The sequence below is a fragment of the Hyperolius riggenbachi genome, chromosome 4 (genome assembly GCF_040937935.1).
Source record: "Hyperolius riggenbachi isolate aHypRig1 chromosome 4, aHypRig1.pri, whole genome shotgun sequence".
In the NCBI taxonomy this organism is placed as follows: Eukaryota; Metazoa; Chordata; class Amphibia; order Anura; family Hyperoliidae; genus Hyperolius; species Hyperolius riggenbachi.
The window spans coordinates 454,834,490-454,860,228 of record NC_090649.1 but is presented as its reverse complement, the minus strand read 5'-3'; the positions used below and the strand labels follow the sequence as shown (position 1 = coordinate 454,860,228).

The 25,739-nt window shown below is 45.8% G+C and overlaps 2 protein-coding genes across 5 annotated transcripts in view; one reads left to right on the top strand and one right to left on the bottom strand.

Moving 5' to 3' along the window:
* TRMT61B (tRNA methyltransferase 61B) overlaps positions 1–22,197 on the top strand; it is a 30,877-nt gene extending 8,680 nt beyond the window's left edge. For both annotated transcript variants that reach the window (XM_068232755.1, XM_068232754.1), the window contains exons 3-7: positions 9,868–10,058; positions 14,277–14,368; positions 16,376–16,575; positions 18,268–18,354; positions 21,805–22,197. In XM_068232755.1, coding sequence (XP_068088856.1) covers positions 9,868–10,058; positions 14,277–14,368; positions 16,376–16,575; positions 18,268–18,354; positions 21,805–21,866 — 632 coding nt within the window. In that variant the 3' untranslated portion in view covers positions 21,867–22,197. The remainder of the gene's footprint in view (positions 1–9,867; positions 10,059–14,276; positions 14,369–16,375; positions 16,576–18,267; positions 18,355–21,804) is intronic.
* Positions 21,864–25,739, bottom strand: part of SPDYA (speedy/RINGO cell cycle regulator family member A) — a 47,794-nt gene continuing 43,918 nt past the window's right edge. For 2 of the 3 annotated variants that reach the window (XM_068232757.1, XM_068232756.1), the window contains exon 7: positions 21,864–22,089. In XM_068232757.1, the coding sequence (XP_068088858.1) occupies positions 22,010–22,089 (80 nt within the window). In that variant the 3' untranslated portion in view covers positions 21,864–22,009. Of the gene's footprint in view, positions 22,090–22,202; positions 22,322–25,739 lie in introns of all 3 variants that reach the window. The other variant, XR_011019475.1, reaches the window with a different exon arrangement.

Below are 25,739 nucleotides of genomic sequence, written 5' to 3'. Positions count from 1 at the left end.
AATGAAAAAAAAAATATATATATACATATACATACACTAAATAACATCTATGCTGTAAGAATAAAGCCTGTTGTGTAGCTGTGTCACTAATAGAGATAGTCAATGAGATCAAAATAGTTCTGCATTGATGCTGGTTTATGCAAATGTATGCACTCCCTTTGCTCATGAAATCAAATAATTTGATATGTTGTTAAAATTTGTTTTGGTGACTACGAATTAAAGGGTACCTGAGATAGATGAATATAAAAGTTTTATACATACCTGGGGCTTCCTCCAGCCCCCTTCAGGCTACTTCATTCATTGTCCTCCTCCACCACCTGGATCTTCTGCTATGAGTACTGGTAATTCAGCCAGTCAGTGCTGTCCGGCCGCATGCCGCTTCCACAGCCAGGAACATTCTGCACCTGCGCAATAGTGCTGCACAGGTGTAGTACGCTCCTGGCGGTGGAGTGTGTGCATGCGCACTACGCCAGACTGGCTCAAGTACCTGGACTCAGAGCAGAAGATCCAGGTGGCGGAGGAGGACAGCGAGGGACTGATTAGCCTGAAGGGGGCTGGAGGAAGCCCCAGATATGTATGAAACTTTAATGTCATCTGTCTCAGGTTTACTTTGTTACACAGTAGTACTATACTCTACATATGCACTCTCTACAGAGCTGCAGGGAATCCAATGAGAATGTTGTGCACATTGAACACAGAGGTGTTGTCTATCACCCATAAACCTGGTTCAGATTGTGCATGAAGAATGTGTAATAGAGGAAGAATCCCCTCATATCCCTTCAGAGTACCTGCACATCACTCTTACATGTACCCACAGTTACATTGCCTAGTAATATGCAAATTAGAGGAGTCGGAGTCGGTAGAATCCTAACCTGAGGAGTCGGAGTTGGTGGATTTTTGTACTGACTCCACAGCCCTGCAGGAAACTGTCATCACTCTTTGGGAGGGATTTCACCACAGTATCATCCACACCAACCACGCTGATGATCTATTTGAGTAAAGGTGAGGCTGGATCCGCACTATAAACGCTTTTTTGAGCGCTTTCTGAGCACTTGTGATTGCTGAGTGCTTTCTGAGCGCTTTTTAAAAATCCCTTCCATTCACTTTCATTAAAATCGCGGTAAAAATCGCAGCGATCACGCAAAATGCATAAGCAGCAATTTGTACTTGATTTGTATCGAGATTTTAACAAAAGTGAATGGGAGTGATTTTTAAAAAAGCGCTCAGCAATCACAAGTGCTCAGGAAAGCCCTTTAAGTGTGGATCCAGCCTAAGGATTTCCTGTAGGAAAGGTGGTATCGGCTACTGTTTGGGATGAAGTTCAATCCTGTTGGCTCCTGAAACTTAAAATTAGTTTATGTCCAACTGTTTATGGAGTGATGCTCAGTCTTCTAAATTGTGTCTCCTCTTCCTTCTTCACTGTTCCCATTGGCCACCTGTCACCGTCATGTAATATTGACGGACACAATTTAAAACTATAGTGACAAATAGTACAGTGCAGTGAATTTTTCAAGATCTCAGCCCCCTGCCCCCCTCCCCCCGAGAATTCTGGGAGATGAGGTCAGGGCTGTGGAGTTGAGGATTCGGAGCAATTTTGGGTACCTGGAGTCGGAGTCGGTGGTTTCAATAAACTGAGGAGTCGGAGTCAGATGATTTTTGAACCAAATCCATAGCCTTTGTAAAAATTAGACTAAGGCTCGGTGCACATTAACATTTGCCAAAGGGACCGGCTGTACGGTTCCGTAAAAAAATGCAGCTGGACTCCTGTTTCCGGACCACTTCGCTCAGCGGAACGGAAACGGAAGGTTTTGCAACACAATAGGTTCCTATAGAAAACTGATGTTTTACAGCACACTGGCTGTAAAAACAGGCCGTTTTCCAGATCCAGATGGCCGGATCCATACTGCCGGCTCCGAAAAAAACACAGATGTGAACCGGGCCTAAGGAGGTGGATCAATTTTGGGTACCTGGAGCCGGTGGTTTCATAAATTGAGGAGTCGGAGTTGGAGTCGGATAATTTTTGTACTGACTCCACAGCCCTAGATGAGGTTTGCTTTGTACTGGCTTCAGGCTGAATTCTCAGAAACAAATATTCCACAGAGGCCAGCAGTAAAGATGTCATCGCCTGTGATAAATTTCATAATGTAAATCAGGAGAAAAGCTTTTACAATGGGCAAACACTGACTAAATAGTTTATAAAATAACATTGTTGTTTTCACTACAGTTCCTCTTTAAGGGTGCATACACACTTCCAATGTGCAGCTAAGACTTGTAGCCAGAGCTTAAATGGAAGCTGAACCTAGTAAAATTATTTAAAATGACCACGATGTACCTGCAAAACAATATTACAGACTTACCTCACCATCAGTTCCTCTCAGAACCTTACCATTTTCTTATAAACGTGATTCCTTCCAGTTCTGACAAGATTTTGTGAGAACTAAAATATGAGTTCCAGTTATATATCACTTGCTACCAGTTATATATCAGTTGCTGTTAGTTACAATTGAAAGAACTGATGTGCAAGGTAATGTCCATGTTTCCCTATGGCTCATGTGGACGATATTACAGTTTAACAGTGTGCTGACCCCGGAAGCAATTTTTTCATGGAGAATTCCATCGATCACAGTGAACAAATGGGACACGGTAGAGAAGAAAGAGATTGATACTGTAAGCAGACTACATGGGAGGTATGTATGGAATGTGTGTTTATTTAAACTTTTAATTTTCAGTTCAAGTTTGCTTTAAAGTGCACCTGTGTTCAAGTATTTATGGATTTAAAGGGACTCAGAGCTGGATAACATTAAACGTTTTATACATACAGTGGAGGAAATAATTATTTGACCCCTCACTGATTTTGTAAGTTTGTCCAATGACAAAGAAATGAAAAGTCTCAGAACAGTATCATTTCAATGGTAGGTTTATTTTAACAGTGGCAGATAGCACATCAAAAGGAAAATCGAAAAAATAACCTTAAATAAAAGATAGCAACTGATTTGCATTTCATTGAGTGAAATAAGTTTTTGAACCCCTACCAACCATTAAGAGTTCTGGCTCCCACAGAGTGGTTAGACACTTCTACTCAATTAGTCACCCTCATTAACCACCCTGGCGTTCTGATTAAATCGCCAGGGTGGCTGCGGGAGGGTTTTTTTTAAATTAAAAAAAAACTATTTCATGCAGCCAACTGAAAGTTGGCTGCATGAAAGCCCACTAGAGGGCGCTCCGGAGGCGATCTTCCGATCGCCTCCGGCGCCCAGAATAAACAAGGAAGGCCGCAATGAGCGGCCTTCCTTGTTTTGCTTATATCGTCGCCATAACTTTTTGTTCCGGCTACGCTAGGCTCAGGCGGCTGGGGGGACCCTCTTTCGCCGCTGCTCGCGGCGAATCGCCGCAGAGCGGCGGCGATCAGGCAGCACACGCGGCTGGCAAAGTGCCGGCTGCGTGTGCTGCTTTTTATTTCATTAAAATCGGCCCAGCAGGGCCTGAGCGGCAGCCGCTGGCGGTGTTGGACGAGCTGAGCTCGTCCAGACCGCTCAGCTGGTTAAGGACACCTGTCTTAACTAGTCACCTGTATAAAAGACACCTGTCCACAGAATCAATCAATCAAGCAGACTCCAAACTCTCCACCATGGGAAAGACCAAAGAGCTGTCCAAGGATGTCAGAGACAAAATTGTAGACCTGCACAAGGCTGGAATGGGCTACAAAACCATTAGCAAGAAGCTGGGAGAGAAGGTGACAACTGTTGGTGCGATTGTTCGAAAATGGAAGGAGCACAAAATGACCATCAATCGACCTCGCTCAGGGGCTCCACGCAAGATCTCACCTCGTGGGGTGTCAATGGTTCTGAGAAAGGTGAAAAAGCATCCTAGAACTACACGGGAGGAGTTAGTGAATGACCTCAAATTAGCAGGGACCACAGTCACCAAGAAAACCATTGGAAACACATTACACCGCAATGGATTAAAATCCTGCAGGGCTCGCAAGGTCCCCCTGCTCAAGAAGACACATGTGCAGGCCCGTCTGAAGTTTGCCAATGAACACCTGAATGATTCTGTGAGTGACTGGGAGAAGGTGCTGTGGTCTGATGAGACCAAAATAGAGCTCTTTGGCATTAACTCAACTCGCTGTGTTTGGAGGAAGAAAAATGCTGCCTATGACCCCCAAAACACCGTCCCCACCATCAATCATGGGGGTGGAAACATTTTGCTTTGGGGGTGTTTTTCTGCTAAGGGCACAGGACAACTTAATCGCATTAACGGGAAAATGGACGGAGCCATGTATCGTGAAATCCTGAACGACAACCTCCTTCCCTCTGCCAGGAAACTGAAAATGGGTCGTGGATGGGTTTTCCAGCACGACAATGACCCAAAACATACAGCAAAGGCAACAAAGGAGTGGCTCAAGAAGAAGCACATTAAGGTCATGGAGTGGCCTAGTCAGTCTCCAGACCTTAATCCAATAGAAAACCTATGGAGGGAGCTCAAGCTCAGAGTTGCACAGAGACAGCCTCGAAACCTTAGGGATTTAGAGATGATCTGCAAAGAGGAGTGGACCAACATTCCTCCTAAAATGTGTGCAAACTTGGTCATCAATTACAAGAAACGTTTGACCTCTGTGCTTGCAAACAAGGGTTTTCCCACTAAGTATTAAGTCTTTTATTGTTAGAGGGTTCAAAAACTTATTTCACTCAATGAAATGCAAATCAATCAGTTGCTATCTTTTATTTAAGGTTATTTTTTCGATTTTCCTTTTGATGTGCTATCTGCCACTGTTAAAATAAACCTACCATTGAAATGATACTGTTCTGAGACTTTTCATTTCTTTGTCATTGGACAAACTTACAAAATCAGTGAGGGGTCAAATAATTATTTCCTCCACTGTACATGGGGCTTCCTCCAGCCTCATACGCTCCGATCTCTCCCACACCGCCGTCCTTAGTCTTCTGCAGCGCCGGGAACCGGGTCCCCGCACTTCCAGCAGACGCGGCTGCTGAAGAGATACGCAAAGAGCGCACTTCTCTTACGCCAGACTGGCTCAGACTGACGGAAGTGCGGGGACCCGGTACCGGAGCTGCGGGATGGCTTAGGGCGGAAGCGTGGGAGAGATCAGAGCATATGAGGCTGGAGGAAACCCCATGTATGTATAATACGTTTAATGTAAGTGGCTCCAGTTTTAGCAGCAGTGTTTAACAAAACCCTGAAAGGGGAGAAATTGCTCGCCTCCGGGAATGAAGCATACATAAAGTTGTTGTTAAAACAGGGAAAGGATCCCGGTTCATATAGACCAGTTTCACTGACCAACCAAGATCTTTAAATTATGACAAAAATAATGGCGGACAGGTTAGCTCATTTAATGCCTAAATTAGTAGACAAGGAACAGGTAGGGTTTATAAGAGGGAGAGCGACCGTGACAAACATCAGAAAAGTACTGATCGCCTTGGAAAATGCCAAAGCCTACCCACAGTCCTGCAGATGTAATGCCATAATCACTTTTGATGCCGAAAAAGCGTTTGACGCTGTAAATTGGACATGGACTACTAAAGTCTTGACTAAAATGGGATTTCAGGGGACTTTCCTAAATTCCCTATACAGGGAACCGAAGGCCCGGATATTTACTGCAGGCTTTCTCTCCCAGCCGGTGGAACTACAACGTGGGACTAGGCAGGGCTGTCACCTGTCCCCACTGCTGTTCAATATTGCTCTAGAACCACTGGAGAGACTGTTGCATAAAGAAATTGGGGGTATCCAGGTGGGACAGATGAAAATTGTTCAAAACCTTTTTGCGGACGACTTATTATTTTTGGTAGACCCAAAGATAGACTTACCTAAAGCTCTAAGCATTATAAAAGAAGTGGGGCAGCATTCGGGGTTTAAAATAAATACCAATAAAAGCGAGATTTTACCTTTATCCAAACATGCCGATCCACGGGAATTTGAGGGTTTAGGCCTTAAAAGGGCAAAAGATAAGATTAGATACCTTGGGATGGACATAGGAAGAGATCCCAGTTCCTTACATACATATAATATCTCCCCATTGGTTAAAGCAGTCATCACACAACTGCAAGGCTGGAATAATATCCCCTTAGGGGTGGTGGGCAGATCCACACTACTCAAAATGATTTGTTTCGGTAGTCTCCTCTACCCAATGCAAGTGTTGCCACTGTTATGGAAACATACAGATGTTATAGCTCTAAACAAGGCCTTTACAAAATGTATATGGAACAATAAACGACCCGGTATCAAACTCAACAGACTGCAACTCCCAAAGGAAATGGGAGGCCTAGGTCTCCCAAATGTGAGAAGATACAATTTAGCATGCCTCTTCCGGCACGTCCGGGATTGGATTATGGGTACAGAGGAATTTTCGAACACCGATCTCGAGAAACATATAGCCGGGCCCCTAGACCTAACTCGATTACTTCACACTAATTGGGCAATATTACCCCTGCGTTTGAAGCACAGTATCATTTACAGAGACACCCTCATTGCCTGGAGGGAAGTTAGAAAGCTATTTGGCCTTCCTTGGAAAATATCCAAGGATACCCCTTTTAAAGGCAATCCTGGATTTCAGCCAGTGCTAATGCAAACCAACTACATAAGGTGGGTAGACAAGGGTATCACTAAATTGGGAAATGTGTTGGATTTAAAAATACACAAATGGTTAAGCCTTTTAGAGGTGACTCGACGTTATGGTATCCCAAAGACAGATTTTCTGGTATATGGGCAGGTTAGGTATTTTGTTGGGGCACGAATAAGGGAGATATCCATTATTGCTCGCATCCACTCTTTTGACAATTTTTTGAGGCCTGACAGGGGTAGAAGATCGCTGTCAGATATACAAAAAGAGTTAGCAAGTCTAGGGGCTCAGAAATTGGCTATTAGAAATATGTCAACATGGAATAAATTCCTTACAATACCAGATTTAGAACAAAAAATACTGGATGATAATAATTGTGTTCGACAAGTAATTATCAGTGAAAAGTGGAGAGAGTCTCATCTGCTAATGGTTTTTTATGCTAAGTATGCTTTTAATATCAGGTATCAGACCCCTAGGCCGGGATACATAGATTACTGTCCGAAATGTCAACACCCTCAAGCGGACATGTTCCACTCTGTGCAGCTGTCCGGTGATGCAAAGTTTTTGGGATAAAGTGTTGAGATACGCTAACAAGATTGGTCGAGTCACAATTCCTAAAGACCCTATGATCTTGCTGTTCAACATTATTACACAAAATTATACACCAGTTTATAAATCCACACTGCTCCACGTTTTACTAATAGCAGCTAGGAAAGTAATCTATAACAGATGGATTTACCCTACCTCGCCATCCCTTTGGGATTTACAAGAGGAGCTAAGACATCTCGTGACATTGGAGAAAATGGACGCTAGTCTAAACCTCATGAGGACCGCAGTGCTAACCCCCCCCCCCCCCCCCCCCCCCCCTAGTGACCAGGCCATTTTTAGTAAAAATAGGCCACTGCAGCTTTAAAGAGACTCCGTAACAAAAATTGCATCCTGTTTTTTATCATCCTACAAGTTCCAAAAGCTATTCTAATCTGTTCTGGCTTACTGCAGCACTTTGTACTATCACTGTCTCTGTAATAAATCAATGTATCTTTCCCCTGTCAGACTTGTCAGCCTGTATCTGGAAGGCTGCCAAGTTCTTCAGTGTTGTGGTTCTGTGATGAATCTCCCCCCTCCAGGCCCCTCTCTGCACACTGCCTGTGTGTTATTTAGATTAGAGCAGCTTCTCTCTTCTCTCTTATCTTTTACAAGCTGGATAAATCGTCCTCTGAGCTGGCTGGGCTTTCACATACTGAGGAATTACAAACAAGGGCAAAGCTGTTTGCAAGAAGAAAAGAACAGCCTGACACTTCAGTGGAAGATAGCTGCAGGGGGAAAGAAACACACAAATGATCTCTTGAGATTCAAAAGGAAGGGTGTATACAGCCTGCTTGTGTATGGATGTATTTTCTATGTGTGGACATACTGTACATCAACCTACTTCCTGTTTTGGTGGCCATTTTGTTTGTTTATAAACAAACTTTTTAAAACTGTTTTTAACCACTTTTAATGCGGCGGGGAGCGGCAAAATTGTGACAGAGGGTAATAGGAGATGTCCCCTAACGCACTGGTATGTTTACTTTTGTGCGATTTTAACAATACAGATTCTCTTTAAGGCCAAGCTGCAGGGCCGCACAATACAGCACACAAGTGATTCCTTCCACCCCCTCCCTTTTCTCCCCACCAACAGAGCTCTCTGTTGGTGGGGTCTGATCGCTTCCCCCATGTTTATTTTTGTTTATATAAATACTTTTATTATTTTTTTTTTAATAAAAACGAGTGTCTTTTTAAATATTTTCCCTCCCTCCCCACAGCTGGCCAATCATGGCGATCGGCTGTCATAGGCTTCTGCCTATGAGAGCAGATCACTCTCCTGTGTCCCAGGGGGTACCTAAAGGCACATATATCTGGCTCTCTAGGACGATTGGACTTTGGCGTATGACCTATGAATCAGCAACTAGCATTAGAAGTAGTAATCAGCTCAAGAAGCTCAACATCGTTTCTATACTAGTAGTTTGATCAGAGAGTGAATGGGGGAGGGGAGGAGTTTTGGGTAAGGGGGGGGGAGAGAGGGAGGGGAAATTTGCCACATTAGTTATGCCTATGCTTGTTGCATTGACATTGATGTGTGGAAAAGTTATATGTAAAACTCAATAAAACACTTAAAAAAAAAAAAAAGTTTAATGTAATCCAGCTCTGGTACACACCATTATGACTGGCCAATTACCAATTTTACCACCTCCATGTAGTATGAGAGCTTATTCTCACAATCTTTTTATAGTATCAACAATCTGTTGCCCCTCATGTTAGGCTGAACACACACCATACAATCTTGGTTGTTCAATCTTACCACTTTCATGTAGTATAAGAGCTTATCCAAGCAATCATTCAAGGTATTTTCAATCTAATGGACCTTATACTACATAGATTTGGTAAATCTGTACAACCAAGATTGACAAAATTGGTCAATAATTTGCCAATCCAAATTGAATGTTTGTACCAGGCTTAAAGTGAGCCTGAGATGGCTTTAATGGTATGATTTATACTCACCTGGGGCTTCTTCCAGCCCTATGAGGTCTGGAGCCTCCCTCGCTGTCCTCTCTGGTGGCTCTGTTCATTTGGAAAAGCTCCCGATATCCTGGCTGGCCTCACTCTTCTGCATATGCGCAGCTCGGCCATTCGCACTCCTCTCATCGCGCTCCTGTGCCCAGGAGCATTCTATTGTACAGGCGCAGAATGCGCCCAAGCACGGGAGTGCGTTGGGAGCATGCGCCTGGCCACGCATGCGCAGAAGTCGACAACAGGCCGCGACTGACCAGAAAACCGGGCGCTTTTCCAGCTGAACGGAACCGCTGAGAGGTCAGTGAGGGAGGCCCAAGACCTCTTGGGTCTGGAAGAAGCCCGAGGTAAGTATAAATCATTCCACTGTCCCCGTCTCTGGTACACTTTAAATCCATAAATACTTGAACACAGGTGCACTTTAAAGCCAGCTCTGGCTACAAGTCTTAGCTGCACAGTAGTTTGGCGTGACATAGCCCTGGCAGTAACAGTAGATGAGTAGCCCTTGTGTCTGTAAGAAGCCTGTTTATGAAGGGGTAATATTATTGTCCCATATCCATTTTGTAGCATATTTAATTTTGGAAATTCCTACTGACATTTGTAAAGAAGTAAATTTGTCATGGCAGTCCTCTGTCTCCTCCTCCTATGGCGGCTACATTTGCCAAGAACGTTTCCCGACACGCAGAGCACCTGATATTCACTATGCATGGAGTCACTGTCATTGCACTTTGTTGTTTTTCTAGTGGGTGCAGAGGGCTGCGTATACAGCTTTGAAATGCGCAGCGACCATCATGCGATAGCAAAGAGCAATTATGACATTTGGAGGAACGCATGGCAGATTCGCAGCGGTCGCCCCTGGCCTGATAATGTACGATACATCAAGAAGAATATCCTTAAGGCTTTGCCTGATATCAAATCCATTGCCTTTGATGGCGTAAGTATACGTTTTCCCACAACTAACAGTGATGGCTTTGTTTATGTACAACAGGAGATATTGGCAGTGCTTCCAAATATGGGCTGCACCTGTACTCTTCCAAGAGGGCTCGTCATCATCGTGGAAGAGTCTAGTATTGAACAATCTGTGCATAGGCTGTCCTTGAAGCCAATGTCCTCCTTTGCTGCATCTGTTTTGAATGCAAGTTCTGTAATCTGCCTGTGTATTGGGTCCTGCACATCTATGCAGCTGGTCAACTCGGGTGCAGCCTGTATTTGGAAGTGCTGCCAATATCTCCTGTTGTACAAAAATGTAAGTCTACTTATGGCTGGCTGCATCCATGTGTATCAGTTTGCATTCAGTTTATTTATATTAGAGTTTAGTGCATAGTTTTGCATCTGATTTGTATTCAAGGGGTGTAATTTAACCTCTTGAGGACCGCAGTGTTAAATCCCCTAGTAACCAGGCCATTTTTAGTGAAATAGACCAGTGCAGCTTTAACGCCTCGCTGCAGGGTCGTCCAACTCAGCACACAAGAGATTCCCTCCCCCACCCACCTTTCTCCCCACCAACAGAGCTCTCTGTTGGTGGGGTCTAATCGATCCCCAGATGTTTGTTTGTTTTTTATAAATATTTGTTTTATTATATTTTTAATAAATCTGTTTTTTCTTTAAATTATTTTTACAATCCCCCCTCCCTCCCTTTGCCAGCCAATCAGCATGATCGGCTGTCACTTTGTACCTGTTAGGGGGACAGCCGTGTCACCAGAGACGGATTAAGGCTGAATGGGGCCCTAAGCGGACTTACAGATTGGGTCCTGTTCTGCCCCCCGGCCCCGCCCCCCCCGACATGCAGCCAACCGAGGAGCCAGCATCTTACCTACTATCAGCCGCTCCCTGGCTGGAACCCTCCGTGCTGCAACTCCTCCCTGAACTCTGCTGACTCTGTAGCAGCACGTCTTTCAGCCCAGACGAACGAGCAAGCAAGCAAGCAGCGGCCATTGCTATGGTGATGTGGCCACATGCGAGCCCTGCTCTCTCTAGCCCAGCCTGTGCAATCAGACGCAGACTGATGATGTCAGCAGCGTGACGCACGCTGCTGACATCAGTCTACGTCTGACTGCACAGGCTGGGCCGGAGTGAGCAGAGCTCGCATGTGGCCACATCACCATAGCAACGGCCGCTGCTTGCTCGCTCATTCGTCTGGGCTGGATCACATGCTGCTGCATCGTCAGCAGAGTGCGGAGAGGAGTTGCAGCACGGAGGGGCTCCAGCCAGGGAGCAGCTGATAGAATGTAAGATGCTGGATCCTCGGTTGGCTGATAGGGACCTTAGATGGGGCCCTTAGACTCTTACTGGGGCCCCAAGCTAATGCTTGATTTGCCTGGTCGGTAATCCGGCCCTGCGTGTCACACGGCTGTCCCCAGTAAAGCGCTGCTGTTGATCGCAGAGCTGTACAATGTTAATAGACGGCGATCGCCGCTGGGGGGCTGAAGGTGGAGCGGAGCTCCGTCATTCAAGCGGGGATGCACGCGAACGCGATTGATCCCCTGCAATCCGCATTCCATGCCATTCATGCCAATCGGTGTGGAGTGGTCCTGGGGCTGCCGCTCTGCTCACGCCAATCGGAGTGGAGCAGTCGTTAAGCAGTTAATGAAAACCTGTACTGAAAAAAACAGGGCCCCTGGGGGGTACTTACCCCGGGAGGGGGAAGCCTCTGGATCCAATTGAGGCTTCCCCCAGCCTCCTCCGTCCCACGGTGGTTTCTCTAGGCCGCTCTGAACTGCGGCCATGTAAATATTTACCTTCCCCGGCTCCAGCGCAGGCACAGTAGCGGCTCTCGGCTCGGATCAGGCGGGTCCACTCGGTAGATACCTGCGCACTAGAGCGGACCCGTCTGGGATCGGCTATTTCTGCCTGATCCAACCTGAGAGCTGCGCCTGCGCTGGAGCTGGGGAAAGTAAATATTGCCTGACAATTTGTCGGCTGTGGCTTCGGAGGCACCTAGAGAGACCAACGTGGGTTGGAGGAGGATGGTGGAAGACCAATCGGATCGGATCCAGAGGCTTCCCCCTCCCGAGGTAAGTACCCCCCAGGGGCCCTTTTTTCAGTACTGGTTCTCCTTAAGTACCTGGGGGGCAGAACGCGCCTCTGTTGATTTTATTTCAGTTGTAGCCCAATTGAGCGCTGCCAATCTTTTACCCAATGGCTTTAGTTAGAGAGATTTTGTTTAAAGGACACCTGAAGTAAGAGGGTTATGGAGTCTATATATTTATTTGCTTTTAAACAATGCAGATTGCCTGGATGTCCTGCTGCTCCTCTGCCTCTAATACTTTAGGCCAGGGTTCTCAAACTCAATTTACCCGGGGGCCGCAGGAGGCAAAGTCAGGATGAGGCTGGGCCGCATAAGGGAGTTCACGTGTCTCCGCCGCAAAACGAGGGCTGCAGAGCCCCCAAATCGCCCGGGGGGCAATCCGCCGGCATTTCCTGGAAGGGGCAGAGCTTTCAGCTTCAGCTCTTCCCCTCCTGACGTCAATCGCGGCGGATCGCCGCCTCTGCCCGCCCCTCTCACTCTTCCTTCACAGAGAGGGGCGGGGGAGAGGCGGCGATCCATTCGGCGATTGACGTCAGGAGGGGCAGGGCTACAGCTGGAAGCTCTGCCCCTCAGCGCAGTCGTGGATGTTTGCGCGGGGGATTTGGGGGTCTGCAGCCCTTGTTTAGCGGCGGATTACTTGGGAGCACTGAAGCGAACTATAAGGTAAAATGGGCAAATATAGTTCGCTTCCGTGTCTCTTTTGCTTTTGCCGGCAGGCAGGGCCGGTTTAAGCAACAATGGGGCCCCAGAGCAAAATAAACCTGCCCTCCCCCCCCCCCAACAGATACCCTGGAACACAGGAGGGGGGACCCCACATAATTTTTTAAAAAAAATTCCCACACTCTAAACTTAAAAAAAAAAATTGGGAAAATAGGAAAAAATGCCAGGAATCTTCATACAGCCATATTGCGGCTGTATAGCGATCCCTGGCCAAAGCGCTGCGGCTGCGTATAGACCCCCTGGAAACCCTGTCAGGAAATGTATTGCTCTTTCTTTTGATACATGTAAAATTACACTACCGTTAGGCTTGCTACTAAAAGTGACATTTACCGCATTTAAAAGTATACTATTTTCCTTCGAAACTTTAAAATCGTTTTTCTCAAAAACTATAAGGTCTTTTTGAAAAATGTTTTTTTCCTCTTATTCCTAATCATCTCCTTAACATATCCTGCAAATTTAGGGTTTCTAGCATTTAAGGTGGATTTGCTATTAACCATTAAAGTCGGCGGGTTTTTAAATGTGTATTTTTTTCCTTTGCGACTTTAAAATCGATTTTCTCAAAAACTATAAGGCCGATTTGAAAACATTTTTTTCCTCTTGTAGCCACTGGGGGCCCCTACAAGCTCTGGGGCCACAAAATATTGTATCGAGGGCCGCAAATGGCCCGCGGGCCGCGAGTTTGAGACCCCTGCTTTATGCCATAGACCATGAACAAGCATGCAGTAGATCAGGTGTTTGACTGAAGTCTGACTGGATTAACTGAATGCTTGTTTCAGGTATGTGATTCAGACACTACTGCAGCCAAAGAGATCAGCAGGACATGGGAGCGTTTTTGCATTATTCTGGGTTGTGGAAGAAAACCTGTCACATATGCAGATGATTAAAGCAAAGGATATGATGTGAAAATATATAATTATAAGTCACCTTGAGGCCAGTTTAACACTTGAAGTTTGCGATGTGGTGCACCCCAGAAATGAGGCTTCATATGACCCTGCGGCATGGTGCGACGACAGGGCCATATGCTTAGGCCCGCCCCCTGGCTGGTATGCTGGGCAGGAAGTACATCACTGGGATTCCCATAAGTCTGTGCTAGTCCGCCGCGTTGTACTATGCTCCTGCCCACTGCCAGTGCCCCCCATTGACTTGCATTGCTGCATAGTCCATGCCTACAGCACGGATCACGCTGTAACGTGCTGCAGACGCATGCACACACGTTCCCTGATAAACTGCAGCGCCAGTACTTGACGCCAATCGGCGTTAGGCGGTCCTGCAGCTGCCGCCGCGTTCAGTGGCGTGACACAGTCGTTAGGTAGTTAAAGATGTCCGTTACAAATGTTTGTCCTATTCAGCACCAGAACCAATGAAAGTTTATGGAATTCTCTGACTCGCTATTTGTTCCCATAGGCTGTTCTGGACATGTTACATCCTCAGATTGCACTACCCATCATTACAGGAAACCTCAAGCAGGGGGCGGTCTGTGCTATTTATTTAGCAAAGTAAGTATGGAAAGTACAGTAGAGTTCTCATTATCCAGGAATCCACCAACCAGCAGTCTCAACTAACTGGCTGTTAGTGAGGGTGGGTTGGGTAACCACTCACTAACCAGCTACTACTACTCACTCTTCACTTCTACAGCTGCTCTGCTGCATCCTCCATGGGCTCCTGATGTGTGTCACAAGCAGTAAAGCAGCTAGTAGCTGCAAGAAGTGATGAGGACCTTCACCCAGGCGTACCTACGAATCTGTTCCTTGGAGACTTGGGCGGAGTATACAGCCGGTATGGCTTATCCTGCTGCTGCACAAGTCCTGGCGGCGTTAATTACTATTCCCCCTCCAGGTCCACGTGGATAGTGGGGAATGATGTAATTCAGCTGCCAGCTATTGCTGGAGCCCGAATTACAGTGTTTTAAAAGCAACTTCAGCTCCGTCTTCTGACGGCGCCGAAGTTACTCACTGTGCGCCGCTATAGCCGTAATTCCTATTACGGTCTATGGTGGCGTCGGCTGCGCCCAAATCTACTGCGCGGTTATTACAGTGCTCCTCACTCAGAGCTCTGGTAAGCAGTTTTCAATGCGCACTGCTCTGCATTTGCTCTGTGTGGGGGGGAAAGGGGGGGGGGGAGGCATCTGGCTGCGTGAACTCTCAAGCAACCAGAAATGACATATATCCGGCATCAGGAAATCCTTCCTGTGTCGGATAACTGAGACCCTTCTGTGTATGAACTGCTGTTGTTTCCAATCACCTTCCCTGGTCACATGACATGCTGGGACCTGAACACAGAGGATGCTAGAAAACCACTGGGAGTTAGGCATTGGTAGAGGGAAGGTTAAGGGTTAGGCATTGGTAGAGGGAGGGTTAAGGGTTAGGCATTGGTAAAGGGAGGGTTAAGGGTTAGGCATTGGTAGAGGGAGGTCTTAGGTTAAGGAAATTGAACATCAGGGAGGTTAGTGTTAGGCTTCGGTAGAGGGGGGTTGAGGATTAGGCATCAGTAGAGGAAGGGTTAGGCTTAGGTAGAAGGAGGGTTAAGGGCTTAGGCATTGTGGGGGTGGGGTTAAGGGTTAGGCATCTGTAGAGGGGGGGGTTAAAGGGTTAGGCATCTGTAGAGGGGGGGGGGTTAAGGGTTGGGCTTCAGTAGAGGGAGGGTTAAGGGTTAGGAATTGGTAAAGGGAGGGTTAAGGGTTAGGCTTTGGTGGAGGGAGGAGGTCTTAGGTTAAGGAAATTGAACACCAGGGAGGTTACGTGTTATGCTTCAGTAGAGGGGGGTTGAGGATTAGGCATCAGTAGAGGAAGGGTTAGGCTTAGGTAGAAGGAGGGTTAAGGGTTAGGCATCTGTAGAGGGAGGGTTAAGGGTTGGGCTTCGGTAGAGGGAGGGTTAAGGGTTAGGCATCGGTAGGGTGGAGCGGGGGTTTAAGGGTTAGGCTTCGGGTAGAGGTAGGGTTCTGTGTGAGAATAGGATTAGGTTATATCATTGTAAAATATCGGTAAGGATTACCAATATTTTATTATAAGAATTAGTAGTCGAATAATGGTAATTTTACCGATATTCTACTAGCGACAATATCCGGCAACCTATTTTGAAGGCACCTTTTTTACATTTATGCCCAGAGGCTTCCCTCTTCTTAGGTGTGTGTCTTTTCTTAACCCTTTTCGCCTCGGGTTCTCGTTAACAAAAGTATTTCACTTGGCAAGACTGGTGAGAGGGGAAGAGATTGTTTCGGTGTAAGGATGGACATAGGCTTTGATAAAATGACAATACAAATACTTTCTTCCCATTACAATTTGTATTCGGTTCTGAAATTCCGAAACTGACTGTAAGCCCCACCCCGCTCCTCTCTGCATGCCTGGAGCCTGGTCTCTTTATTGAGTACAGACTGTCCAGAAATTTCCATCTCTCTGCATGAATAATTGACTGCACAGAGCAGAAGCATATAATACTCGTGTTCAACACCTGGACTGTCTGCTTGCTGTAACGTGTGATCTGTTTCCCCGCTGTGCGTTGCGCAGTATCACACAGGTGATCGATCTCCTGGAGGGCCTGCGTGTCTGTAAGTTGCCTCTGCTCTGCGAGACGGTTATGGAGGTCTATCTTACAAAATGGTTGGTGACACCATCCAGACAAAAAGATGGCACTTTGTCCCGGAAGGTGTCCCCACGTGACCTGCGACAAGATGATGATAAGGAAGAGGATGTCAATGAAATGAATGGTGAGATTCTGCAAACTTCTTTCTATTCCACATGAATGGTTATGTCACGTGAATTGTAACTCTCCACAAATCTAGGCCATACTGTTTCTATCAGGACATATAAACTGTAAATTTTACTCAAACTTTGGAGCATGTACTGTGTACAGCAGCCCCCTCCCATTCTATGTGCAGCTACCTCTTCCATGTATAACATCTATGTACAGCAGCCCCCTCTTCCATGTGTAACATCCATGTGCAGCAGCCCCCTCCTATTCTATGTGCAGCCCCCTCCTCTATGTCTTACATCCATGTACAGCAGCCCCGTGCAGCCTCCACTTCCATATGTAACATCCATGTACTGCAGCCTCTTCCCATTTCATATATACTGCCCCCTCTTCCATGTATAACATTCATGTACAGCAGCCCATTTCCATTCCACGTGCAGCTCCCTCTTCCATGTGTAACATCCATGTACAGCAGCCCTCCTCCCATTCCATTTGCAGCCCCCTCTTCCATGTGTAACATCCATGTACATCAGCCCTTCTCTCATTCCATGTGCTGCCCCCCTCCCATTCCACATGCAGCCCCTCTTCAATGTGTAGCATCCATGTACAGCATCCCCCTCTCATTCTATGTGCAGCCCCTCTTCTGTATGTAACATCCATGTACAGTTGCCCCATCCTATTGCATGTGCAGCCCTATCTTCCATGTGTAGCATCCATGTACAGCAGCCCCTCTCATTCTACGTGCAGCCCCCTTTTCCATGTGTTACATCCATGTACAGCACTGTTAGCACTGTAAAAACAGTAAAGGAGATTTGGGCGCAGCCAGCGCCACCATAGGCAGTAATAGGAATTACGGCTATAGCATAATTTGAGTGCCGTCAAAAGAGCACATATTACTACAAAAACTCTGTAATTCGGCCGCCAGCAATAGCTGGAAACCAAATTACATCATTCCCACTCTATGGCCACAGCGTGTATGAACCAGCCGCCTGGGTGATAAGCGGACAAGCCTTTCCGCTGATAAGCGTTTTATCCATTCACAACTTGTGTATGGGCTTTACCCTGCGCCCAAATCCCCCGGAGACCGATTTATAGGCACGCCAGCAGCCCCCTCCCATTTCATGTGCAGCCCCCTCTTCTGTGTGTAACATCCATGTGCAGCAGCCTCTCTCCCACGATTTTTTGGATCCTGCATGCTGTGGATGCTTATGGAACCAGTGCTGGTCTATAAGAATGGACAGTGTCCGCTATCACAAGGCTGTTTTCCCCCTCCAAATCCTCTATATTCCCAGGGAGGATTCTCATTGGTTCATTGGTAGACCATCGAGAATCCTCCCTGTTGCTAGGCAGAATAACCCATTCATGTAATCACTGGTAGCCTTGGGCCTCTGAGCCTAGGGATGCTTGTCACCAAACCCAGCAGCAGCGTCAGCAGCACGGGGGACTATGGCAGCTGCAGTGAACTGGATGCACAACGGTGCTGAGTATGAACATCTTGCTCAGGATACTCTGTGAAGGCATCCGGCGTAGTGTGAACCTAGCCTTATCGTAAAAGCAGAACAGTAGGAATAACATTCCGAAATACACAAGAACCTTAGTGCCTACGTTTCATGCTTTTTTTTCTTCAGCATATAATCTGCCATAAATCTGGTGCACCTTAAAATTGTTTCTGATTCTTATGTGATTAATGTGTCTGTTCTTCCCATAGAGGGTGAGAAAATCCCTGCTGGACCTGAGCCCTTTGGACAAGTGCCTTACCTTGCCCGACCTATGCCTACTCAGCTGGGACACACAGGTACGGACCATATGGCGGTGTAGATTTATAAAAACAGTGATGTTTTCCATGGCAACCAACTCTCCATCTGCTTTCTTCTCTCAGCGGCTGGTAGTGATATGGCAGCTGCCAATTGTTTACAGAGAAGCCCCTGTTTGATCACGGCAGAATCATGGACTGGCAAATATATGCCCGTTGGGCATCGCACAGGTTATAGGATGGGTGCACTGCCTGATCTATGGGAAAGAAGTGCCTACAATGGTGGAGGGGCCCTTGGGGGGAAGAGGACCAAACTTCTTTAACCTCCCTGGCGGTCTATTAAAAACCGCCAGGGGGCAGCGTGGGCGTTTTTTGTGATTTTTTTTTTAAAAATCATGTAGCAAGCCTAGGGCTCGCTACAGGATAGCCGCTGTGCAGCGGCATCCCCCTACCCTCTTCGATCACCTCAGACGATCAGGAAATCCCGGGATTCACTGGAGGGCTTCCCCCGTCGCCATGGCGACAGGGCGGGATGACGTCACCGACGTCGTGCCGTCATTGGGAGTCCCGATACACCCCTCAGCGCTGCCTGGCACTGATTGGCCAGGCAGAGCACGGGGTCTGGGGGGGGTGCTCGGCGAATTGGCGGGTAGCGGCGGCGATCGTTATGCACACACAGCTCCACACATGGGGTGTATGTAATAAACTGGGTTTAGCAAAATTACATCCCACATGATGAGTAGACTGTAATGCATTGCATGTAATGTATTGCATTCTGCTCATTCACCATGCAGTGAAACTTTATGCACATAATTCTGCTTAACCACTGTACTCAAACTTGACCCATACACTGTATTTGTCCAGTTTGAACTGCTTGCACACTCTCCACCACTCGTTCATGGAGGGATTTGCGTGTCACGATTGGTGAAGGGGAAGCCAATCGAAGTGCCTTGAATCACAAGGCATGTTCATTCATAAAAGTAAAGTAACAAATATTGTAAAAACATCAGACTTCCCGGTATCTTCCAGGATAGTGTATAGCGCCATCAAGTGGCCAAAATGTAAAATTAAAGTTAAATAAATTTAATAGTTATATAAACCTTATCCACCCCCCCCCCCCCCCCTTTAAAAAAAAAAAAGTAACCATTTAAAAAATAATGAAAACATGAATAGTTAACTTATGTCTGAGCTTTTTAATATGTATGTAATAAGGGTCTATTACTACTGTTATTTTAGCAAATAAGGTCTTGTAATTGTTGATAGGACAGACAAAATGTTCCTTTATTTCCTAATGATATATTGTCGCCATACATTGTACTTGGGACATAATTAAAACGTTGTAATAACCAAGACAAATAGGCAATTACCTGCGCAGTACTTCCTGGGTCACGGCTTAGCTTCCGAACGGAGGAAGCTCACTGGAGCGGGCAGCGCCGGGGACAAAGTCCGGGGAGCGCAGAATAAATGACAGCCTGCAGGTAAATAGAAGGCTAGCGACAAGCAGGTTGTGTACAGAACATGCCTATGTGTCCTCTTAAGATTTAAAATACCAGCTTCAGGTTCTCTTTAACCACTTGCCGACCGCACGCTTATACCATGCGTCGGCAAAGTGGCAGCTGCAGGACCAGCGACGCAGTACTGCGTCGCCAGCTGCAGGCTGATTAATCAGGAAGCAGCCGCTCGTGCGAGCGGCTGCTTCCTGTCAAATCACGGCGGGGGGCTCCGTGAATAGCCTGCGGGCCGCCGATGGCGGCTCGCAAGCTAAATGTAAACACAAGCGGAAATAATCCGCTTTGTTTACATTTGTACGGCGCTGCTGCGCAGCAGCGCCGTAAGGCAGATCGGCGATCCCCGGCCAATCAGCGGCCGGGGATCGCCGCCATGTGACAGAAGACAGCCTGTCACTGGCTGCACAGGACGGATAGCGTCCTGTGCAGCCCAGATCTCCCGGGGGAGCAGGTAGGAGAGGGAGGGGGGAGAATGTCGCCGCGGGGGGGGGGGCTTTGAGGTGCCCCCCCCGCAAAATGCCTGCAAGTAGGAGCGATCAGACCCCCCCTGCACATCATCCCCATAGGGGGGAAAAAAGGGGGGCGATCTGATCGCTCTGTGTGGCCGCGGATCTGTGCTGGGGGCTGCAGAGCCCACCCAGCACAGATCCAAACAAACAGCGCTGGTCCTTAAGGGGGGGTAAAGGGTGGGTCCTCAAGTGGTTAATAATTGGCATACTATTTACCACCTCTAACAGCAAGCCTTATTTCATCTCATTGTTTTATTGTACAGAACGTGTAAAATACAGCTTTTCACAGTGTTCCTTATACAATGTTACTTTAAAGTGTTAGCCTGCTGTCAAGTAGATGATAGAAACAAATATAAGGATTTCAGAAATAAACATCTTATATGTTTATAAAAAGGACATATATTCTGCTAACTGTTCCCACTAAGCAATGCAAAAGCAGGCCAATGTAAGGCAGCAGTGACCATCTATCTATAAAAAGGATGACCCACATTTTTTCACATGCTTTAAAGTACACCTAAAGTGAGAGGAATATGGAGGCTGCCATATTTATTTAATGTGAAACAATACCAGTTGCCTGGCAGCCCTGCTGATCTCTTTGTCTTCAAGGGAACCTAAACTGAGAAGGATATGGCTTTTTCCTTTTAAAATAATACCAGTTGCCTGACTCTCCTGCTGATCCTGTGTCTCTAATACTTTCAGCCACAGCCCCTGAACAAGCATGCAGATCAGGTGCTCTGACTGAAGTCAGACTGGATTAGCTGCATGCTTGTTTCAGGCTTGTGATCCACTTACTAATGCAGCTAAAGGGATCAGCAGGGCTGCCAGGCAACTGGTATTGTTTAAAAGGAAACATTCAGATCCCTCTCAGTTAAGGTTCCCTTTCAGTAGTGTCTGAATCACCCACCTGAAACAAGTATGCAGATTCCAGACATATTATCTGCATGCTTGTTCAGGGTCTATGGCTAAAAGTATTAGAAGCAGAGGATCAGCAGGACAACCACGCAATCTGCATTGTTTAAAAGGAAATAAACATGTCAGCCCCCACGTCCATCTCAGTTCAGAAGTATTTTAAAGTTAGAAATTCAAGTGATGTTTCAGCATGGGAGAAAAACATCTTTACACTGCTGCTAATCACTGGATTTAATCCATGTTTTATAAATGAGTAACAAGGACTCCTGTTCTGTACAGCTAGGTGGTAAGCTTTGAGCACTCTATGCTCTACAAAGGGTAAGATTGCCAGGCTTGCAAAGTACATTTGAAGTTACATTCAGGTTTTGGAAAAATGTAACTGGTGGCAAATGGAAATGGAGCAATAATTTGTAAAGGAATGGGAAAAAAAAAGAATTCTGCCTGTGATTGAGCTTGTAGAGCAGCGGTAGGGAACCTTGGCCCTCCAGCTGTGATAAAACTACAATGTTGTAGAGCAAGCTGCAATGAGTGACTCACTGACTACAACACTGGTGTTTATTTTCCAGCTTTTCTTGTCCTTCTGAGGAAGTTCAAACCAGCCCCGCCACGGTCAGAAGACAGAATGTAATGTCAAGAACTTTATTACCTCATGTACATGGCTTCTACAGTATGCAATGTACAATCAATTATTTCAACTTTCAACTTCAAGTGGTTTAAAATGGAACTGCTAGAAATATCTGGGAAGATGAAGTCCACCTTCTGCAGCCAGATCTACTCCTCACTGTTAGAGAACCACGCCATGGACTTGTCCTGGGATCTCAGGCCTCGCCTCGTCTTCTTTTCTTGGTTAACTAAGAACAGCAGAAAGACGATATCGCCATGATCTCTCAGTATCATCATGCCCATCCACATACACACCATTAAATTGTACCTGAGACTAATAAAAGCAAGCATTTATACGTACCTGGGGCATTCTCCAGCACCCTTCAGGCCATGGGCTCCCTCGCCGCTCTCCCGGGCTGCCTCGATCCTCAGGTGGTCGTCCTGGTAATTCACACGGGAGTCAATTTTGGCTCAAAATTCCTAGATAGTACAGGGGTAGTGGTGAGTTTTGTCACATACATATAATAAAATCGAATGGACTGTATATTTTTATTAATAAAAAAGATGAAATTAAAACATTCGAAGACCTATTGCTATTTCAGCATTATATGTATGTGGCAATACTCACCACTACCCCTGTACTATCTAGGAATGTTGAGCCAAAATTTACTCCCGTGTGGCATATGTTCTTTTCCTGTACGCTATCGGCTTTGTTTTCATATATTCGTCCTGGTTATTCCTCGGGATTCCTTTAAAGAGGAATTTTAATGCAAAAATTAACTTCATCCCCATTAGTAGCTGATACTCCCTTTCTCAAGAGAAATCTTTATCCTTTCTCAAATAGATTGTCTTTGTGGCTGATATTGAGGTAAAACTCCTCCCACAATGTTATTCCATTGCCATGACAGTTTCCTGTCAGTGAACCTCATTGCATACACCAGAGGCTCTCCTAGAGACCAGCTGACCAGCTAATTGCCTAGAGCGCCAGATTTATGGCAGGCTTTATGGCAGGCGCTTTGAGGGAAGAAAAAGTTTATTTTTCCTGTCCTTAGAGACTGAAAAATTAGGGAACGGAGATAAAAAGTTCTAACGAAAGTCTTTGCTGCTCAGCCTCAAATAAGGAATCTACAAACCTTTTGTCTACAACACTTTGTATGGCATTCCCTAATGTTAGTGTTATCTCTAGATCTAGAGTGTCTGTGTGACTGCTGGAGGCTCCCGCCCCTCCCTGTGCCAAAGAGGAAAAGTAAACACAGCAGAAGAGCATGTCTGTTGGAGCCTTGGAGGAGGTAATAACAAGCCATGCAAGACATGCCAGGAGTGCAGAGCTCCAGCTAGAGAAAATCAATCCCCAGACAGTTACGTTACTGGGCACTGACTTTGCAGCACTAGGGACATTTGTATTTCCTCACCAGACCCTATCACCTAAATGTGATGGCTTCCAGACTGATAAGGTACCGTGTGAATAGCAGGACTACTAGCTACATGAAAAGCTTTAGTCACTGATTGAGCACACAAAAGGTCATCAGGATGTGAATAGAGTGACTTGCTGTATAAGATGCTGATCAGGCTGCCTATTCTTTGACCAAATCATAGACTGCAGTGCACACTGGGGAACTACAGGTATCAGCATGTCCTACTGTGATTATGTATGTGTCATGTATGGAATTATAGTTCATCTTCACAAAGAAATGCTGGTAATTGTAGATCTCCCAGTGGTTTATAAGGTTCTTACAAAGGTACAATAATGTACAATTGTTCATATACAAGTGATAATGAAGTTTTTTTTTATAGCACTGACATCTCCTGCAGCACTTTACAGAGTACATAGTCATGTCACTGAGTGTCCTCAGAGGAGCTCACAATCTAATCCTGCCATAGTCTAATGTCCTACCATATTATGTATTTATATAGCAGTGACATCTTCTGCAGCACATTACAGAGTACATAGTCATGTCACTGACTGTCCTCAGAGGAGCTCACAGTGTAATCCTACCATAGCCATAGTCTAATGTCCTACCATATTATGTATTTATATAGCAGTGACATCTTCTGCAGCACATTACAGAGTACATAGTCATGTCACTGACTGTCCTCAGAGGAGCTCACAGTGTAATCCTACCATAGCCATAGTCTAATGTCCTACCATATTATGTATTTATATAGCAGTGACATCTTCTGCAGCACATTACAGAGTACATAGTCATGTCACTGACTGTCCTCAGAGGAGCTCACAGTGTAATCCTACCATAGCCATAGTCTAATGTCCTACCATATTATGTATTTATATAGCAGTGACATCTTCTGCAGCACATTACAGAGTACATAGTTATGTCACTGACTGTCCTCAGAGGAGCTCACAGTGTAATCCTACCATAGCCATAGTCTAATGTCCTACCATATTATGTATTTATATAGCAGTGACATCTTCTGCAGCACATTACAGAGTACATAGTCATGTCACTGACTGTCCTCAGAGGAGCTCACAGTGTAATCCTACCATAGCCATAGTCTAATGTCCTACCATATTATGTATTTATATAGCAGTGACATCTTCTGCAGCACATTACAGAGTACATAGTCATGTCACTGACTGTCCTCAGAGGAGCTCACAGTGTAATCCTACCATAGCCATAGTCTAATGTCCTACCATATTATGTATTTATATAGCAGTGACATCTTCTGCAGCACATTACAGAGTACATAGTCATGTCACTGACTGTGCTCAGAGGAGCTTACAGTCTAATCCTACCATAGTCATAGTTAATGTCCTACCATATTATTATTATGTATTTATATAGCACTGACTTCTTCTGCAGCACATTACAGAGTACACAGTCCTGCCCCTGACTGTCCTCAGGGGATCTCACAATCTAATCCTACCATAGTCATAGTCTAATGTCCTACCATATTATTATTATACTGTATATTTATATATGGCACTGATATCTTCTGCAGCACATCAGAGAGTACATAGTCATGCCACTGACTGTCCTCAGAGGAGCTCACACTCTAATCCTACAATAGTCATAGTGTAATGTCCTACCATATTATTATTATTATTATTATTATTATTATGTATTTATATAGCACTGACATCTTCTGCAGCACTTTACAGAGTACATAGTCATGTCACAGACTGTCCTCAGAGGAGCTCACACTCTAATCCTACCATAGTCATAGTGTAATGTCCTACTATATTATTATTATGTATTTATATAGCACTGACATCTTCCATAGCACATTACAGAGTACATAGCCATGTCACTGACTGTCCTCAGAGGAGCCAACACTCTAATCCTGCCATAGTCATAGTCTAATGTCCTACTATATTATTATTATTATTATTATTAATGTATATAGCAGTGACATCTTCTGCAGCACATTACACAGTACATAGTCATGTCACTGACTGTCCTCAGAGGAGCTCACAATCTAATCCCACCATAGTTAAAGTCTAATATTCTCAATATAGGATTGTTTTGGGGGAAACCAGTTGACTTGTTAGTGTGTTTTAGGGATGTTGGGGAATATGAAGTGCCTAAATGAATTCCTGGGGAAGATAGTAACTCCATGCAGATTTTGCCCTAACCAATGTTCAAACCTAGGACTCAGCCCGTGGGGTCTGTGGCATGCAGAGCAGGGCGGCAGCTGAATTACGATTATTTTCCAGTGAAACGCAGCCGCATCACGATTATTTTCATAGGGAGGCACCACAAGGGGAAGGATGGGGGAGCGTGTCGGGGCACCATGGGGGGGGGGGGGGGGGGGGGCACCACAGGTTTTCTCGCCTGGAGTGCCAAGATGGCTAGAAGCGCCCCTGGCATACACACACACACACACACACACACACACACACACACACACACACACACACACACACACACACACACACACC